Source organism: Propithecus coquereli, unplaced genomic scaffold, assembly GCF_000956105.1.
Source record: "Propithecus coquereli isolate 6110/MARCELLA unplaced genomic scaffold, Pcoq_1.0 Scaffold408, whole genome shotgun sequence".
Taxonomy (NCBI): Eukaryota; Metazoa; Chordata; class Mammalia; order Primates; family Indriidae; genus Propithecus; species Propithecus coquereli.
In genome coordinates, this window is record NW_012149819.1 from 923,027 (window position 1) to 928,139 (window position 5,113).

Genomic DNA, 5,113 nt, shown 5'->3' on the forward strand with positions numbered 1-5,113 from the left:
GGAGAATAAGCAGAGCCAACGGGTGTCAGTAGGACACTGGAGGGACATAATCAATCAGATTCAGCTGATGCTAATTTATGTATTTTTCATTCAGAAGGACATCTTTTCTTCAAAGTTCTCCCTTCAACACAGAAGATTCAGTTTCTTTGAAAAAGCAAAAGGCAATTTAGTTGTACTACCTAACAATGAGTTAGAAAACAATATAAGCGGTAACTTCCTTCCAAACAGCTACCACTTAATATCAAAGTGGCATATGGTAGAATCCTTCCTAGGATTTGAGTCTTGCTCTTTAACTAAGTATGTTGCTTTGGTACACCTGACTTTGTCTGGGATGAGGGAAAGTCAGGGTAGTTTTCTCCCAGGAGGTAAGGATTGGGCCTTAAGAGTTAAGAAGACAAAGGATATGAAGGTGGAGAGAGCTTTTCAAGCAGAAGAGACACAATGTGTAATGCGAGGTGAAGAGAAGAAGCATTTTCAAAGAGGGTCTATGTGATTTGAGTGTAAAGAATGGGAAGGGTGGATCTGGGGAAGCTCGCAAGGTCATTGGACTTTGTAGCCTGTTAAGAACTTTGCTTGCTATGCTAACACAGAGGGAAGCTACCATGCAGTTTAATCAGGAAAGTGAGCAAATAGTATGAATTTTTGCCTATAACCTTGGCATTTCATGCTATTGATGTGATTATTTTATTAATAATGGAAATTACATTTGAATATCTATGTACAAAAACTACAGAATGGCCATTTCACCGATTTCTACTCTTTCCATAATTGATATAGATCAGTAAAAAGTCTAATTTATTCAATAGTGTCCAAAACTGTTGAGAGCAGTACCAGGATAATCACTTGTTCCATGATGTGTTCATCTCACCATTGATTTTTGACTTAGAGAAGTGGAGAAAAATTAGCTTCTATGATACTTTGCTGTCTATAGCTGTAAATAATGTCCATTTGAACTAAATTGTAAACATTTCAACATCCCTAGGATAGGAATGTTATTTTATATATCTACATAAGAATGCCTTTATATGTTTGTTAATATTCTTTAAAAATTTATGTAGTACTATAAACTGTGTGTTTATCTTTGAATATAGATATATGAATATAAAATCTCAGATGTTAAACAGTTTGAGCTGTTTAATGTTTCATTAAGAAGACAAAAACATAGCTTTTGTTGGAATAAAATTATGATTTGTTATGGATCAAACATATTTTGGTTTTATGTTTCTTAAAATTTTGTGGCCTTATTTATACTATTGACAAAAATGAGGTGATTCTTTTTGTTTAGTTGTGGACTTGTTGAAAGAGAATATTTATTAAGCATTAAAACGTATTATTACTTTTTCTGAAATATTCTCTAGATTTGATAATTATATTTTATCAAAATGACTCATTGTGGAACATCAAAAAATAGATAAAATTTCACTTTTTCCTGAATCAGATAATGATGCCAGTAATTTTACCTTTACATTATTTTATATTAATTAAATAATTTTTTCTTTATCTTTGTTAGGTTATTACCATTGGAAAGCATGTTAAAGGGTACCACTACATCATTGCAAATCTGGTAGGTGAATTAATTGGTATTTATTATGTTACTAGATATGTTTATTGGTTTAAAAAGTTAACTTTGAATGGCCAGCATTTATCAGTGATGTTTTTAAAAATATAGTTTGATTAAATTTGATGGAGTAGAAGTGACAATCTATCTCTGAATATATGTTTTAGAAGTACTTCCCATTTTATGTCTTCTAACCAATTTCCTATTATTACAAATAATTTGTAGAACAGTATTTGACAAGTTTTATAAATCATCTCAGAAGGTGCATTTTAAGAAAGAGAGAATTTTCACAAATATTTAAAGTTTAATTATCCAAATTTCCTCGTTTCTCACTGTCGCTGTCTTTTATAAACTTTTCCCTCTGAACACTCTTTTAAAATTTTTAGTATGCACAATATCTGAAATAAATGTGCATTTGTGAAAATATGTCTTAGTGCAAAATTAAACCTGGAAATATTCAGAATATTGATATGTATTATTTATTTCTGATTTCCTGCTTGCTATATAAAGAACACAATGAAAATCAAATTCCTATAGCCAATCACTTTTTCATCATGATTCCTGTCAAAATAAGAGACACTGAAAAAACAGAGTGGTTAATTGTATTTTCCTCTCTTAAATATCATCAGAGTCCATGTAGAATGATCACCAGATATTTTTCCAAATAATTCAGGCCTTTGTCGTTGCAAAGGTTTATGTTCTCTACATAAGTATGTGATCGAGGATTACTCTCCATTCCACACCCCCACCCCATAAAAACCACAAGAGAAAAAGGTGAGGAAAACAGGGAGAGAAGCAGAGACCTTATTCTAAATAGCATAATAAGACTCTGAAAAGGTTTTAACAATAAGCAAGTGTAGATTTATTTCTTGGTTTCTGGAGTATCAGATTGTTAACATCAGAAAACAGTCTTTCTAGTAGTGACAGAAAGAGATAAAAACATAACAAACAAAACTTACAACCTACAACTGATAAATATTGTTTTCACTAGAAGGTGGTGTATCAGGAACTAAGAATATTACATTTCAAACCTATGTGCTATTGGGAGGAGTTGGTTGTTCAAGATGAAGTTTCTGTTTGGCAATGAAATGGCTAATGGCTAACTACTACAGAAATTCTCCAGACTTTCCCTTAAAGTGTATGAAGGAGATCGAAAGGGCTCCCTAAGGAGAAGCAAGAGTTAAACTAGATGAAGCTCTGTATTCAGTCTCTTCAGAACCACATTATGTGCAGGGAACAGCCTGGACTGTCAGTCCCTTGTGTAAATTGTGCCATTTGATGAACAACACAGAGCCACATTGAAAGCTGTGATCTTTAAAAATGTCCAGATGGAGAAGATTATATTGGAACATTGAGAAATAATGACAGAAGGTGGCTCATCAATTTGAGAGCTGATATCTGATGCTATAGAAGTGTCTGAATGACCAAAGTAAAAAAAGAAAACAGCAAGTTCATGCTGCTGTCATGCTTCTGGGGAGAAATCTACCTAATATTCTATCTGAATTCAAGTTCTGTTTTCCATTTTCTGAATACTTGATTTCCTCACCACATGGAACTTCTAGTAAATCAGTAAGTTCAACAGTCTGTATAGTGTTGCGATTTCTGAGAATTTAGAGAACGGTTGTAAATTTCACTGACATTTAAAGTTGAAGAATGTCACCCAACATGGAAGGGCTTTCATCCTCCAAACTCTTGACTGAGAATGTCCTGTTTGCTGTGCAGTGTCCAGTGAGTGTTAGAGTAGGTGCTTATGAAAAATTAAAAAAAAATCCTCGGATAATATTATTGATTAGTTTCCTTAGGAATTGTGGAACACTTGATAAGGCTCCTAAAACACAGGCTGTGATTAAGTTTCTGATAACAACATTTAAAAGCATAACGTGTACATAGAGTGAAGAAGAAGGGGCATAAGGGGACGTAGTTCTCATTTCTTCAAACTTATTACTCTCCTCGATTTAATTCTTTAAAAAGTGGTGGTTCCTGCTGATGATTTGACATGTCTGTATGATAAAATTTTAGGTTTTTACAGTCTGTTAAGGAAGATTTACCTTTCATTTTAAAACTCTGCAAATAAATCTCCAGGAGTAGTAGTGTCAGTTTTAATTTGCCAAGTTGTTGCCATCTGTATTGTTAACCCTTGGCCTCTTCCTTGTGATTGCTTCCCTCTTTTTTTCCTTCTTTCTCTCATGTTGCTTTTTATAAATTGAAAAGTTTCAGAGAACAAAGAGGAAAACTTAGGAAAATGCAGATCCTCACTGAAGCCAACTTAAAACCTTATTCAAGGTTTCAGTTGAAAGAGTCTTTTGTAGTAAAACCACAGTAAAATGACAGTAAAAGAGTAAAAATTATATAAAACCTTAAGGAAAGAGAAAATAGGAAATGAAACATTAACAGGTACAAAAAGTCAACAAATGTTTTTCAGGACACACAGCAGATGAAGGATGAGTATGTGGTATAGCAAAGAGAAGGAAGATGAAACTAAAAGTGCCTGCAGAGTGAGATACGGACAAGGAACTAACTTGTGAGATTCAGTCTTTGAAGAACAAGAAACCACAGAAAGCAAGCTTAAGGTGTTGAGCTAAAAGTAGGAATCTCTTACTGGTTTCTCTAGAAGCAGAGCCAGGCATGGGTATTTATGTACACATTATTAAGTAAGTTTCAGGAGCAACCTGTAAAGGAATGAGGGAAGCAACAGAGGGAAGGAAAAAAAGCTGTGCAAGAACTGGTTTCAGGTGAGATTTGTGAGGGAAGCAACCAACAGAGGGAAGGAAAAACAGCTATGCAAGAATGGGTTTCAGGTGAGACTTGTATTCAGTCTGATCCCTTGGGGTGCTCTGTTACATAAATTGCACCTCATTTTTTCAACCTGAGGCAAGACAGAGGGACTTTTGTACCTAGATCCCAGTTAGTCTTTGCCATTGACCAAGGGCCATGAGCAGGTGGCTCCTACTCTCCAAGGACAATTCTCTGGGAAAGGTTATGGATATGAGCCATTGGCCAAAGCAGAGGAAGCACCTGGGGGATGGGCAAATCAACTGCATCTGTAAAATGGATCCTAGGGAACCTGGGTGGTCACTAAGAGCACCTGGTACAAGGGACTTGATTCAAAGGCGAACCAGGTAACTACAAACCCTGGTCCCTAAACACCCACTTCTCTTGATAATACTTTGTTCTAGAGAGCATGAGTTGGAAAAGTTCCTGAGACTCAGAGAACTGAGCTTAAAAACAGCGCAACTAAGAGAAAGTCTCCATCTGGTATTCTGAACCTCACCATCCGCCATCCAGGCACCCACCATCCTGTTCCTAGAATTTAGCCAAGCCTATACGGTTATGTAGGAGAATGGAGGATTCTGAAGAAATTGTTTAAAAGCCCAGAGAAAAGGACTCTAGATGTGAACACAACGCACTATTATTCACCCCACCTAACCATCTATTATACCTTGCAGTGAAACATACTTGCTAACAAGCCTTGCCCGTGCACATAGAAATTCCAAGAAGCATTTGGTGTTTTACTCTCAAATAGTCAAGGATAACTTGGCATTTGAGAAAAGTCTC

At 35.4% G+C, this 5,113-nt stretch overlaps 1 protein-coding gene across 1 annotated transcript in view; it reads left to right on the forward strand.

The window, feature by feature from the left end:
• The window catches only part of GRIA2 (glutamate receptor, ionotropic, AMPA 2), a 168,378-nt gene that overhangs the window by 100,631 nt on the left and 62,634 nt on the right, over positions 1-5,113 (forward strand). Inside the window, exon 5 of the mRNA XM_012652992.1 lies at positions 1,511-1,580. Coding sequence (XP_012508446.1) covers positions 1,511-1,580 — 70 coding nt within the window. The remainder of the gene's footprint in view (positions 1-1,510; positions 1,581-5,113) is intronic.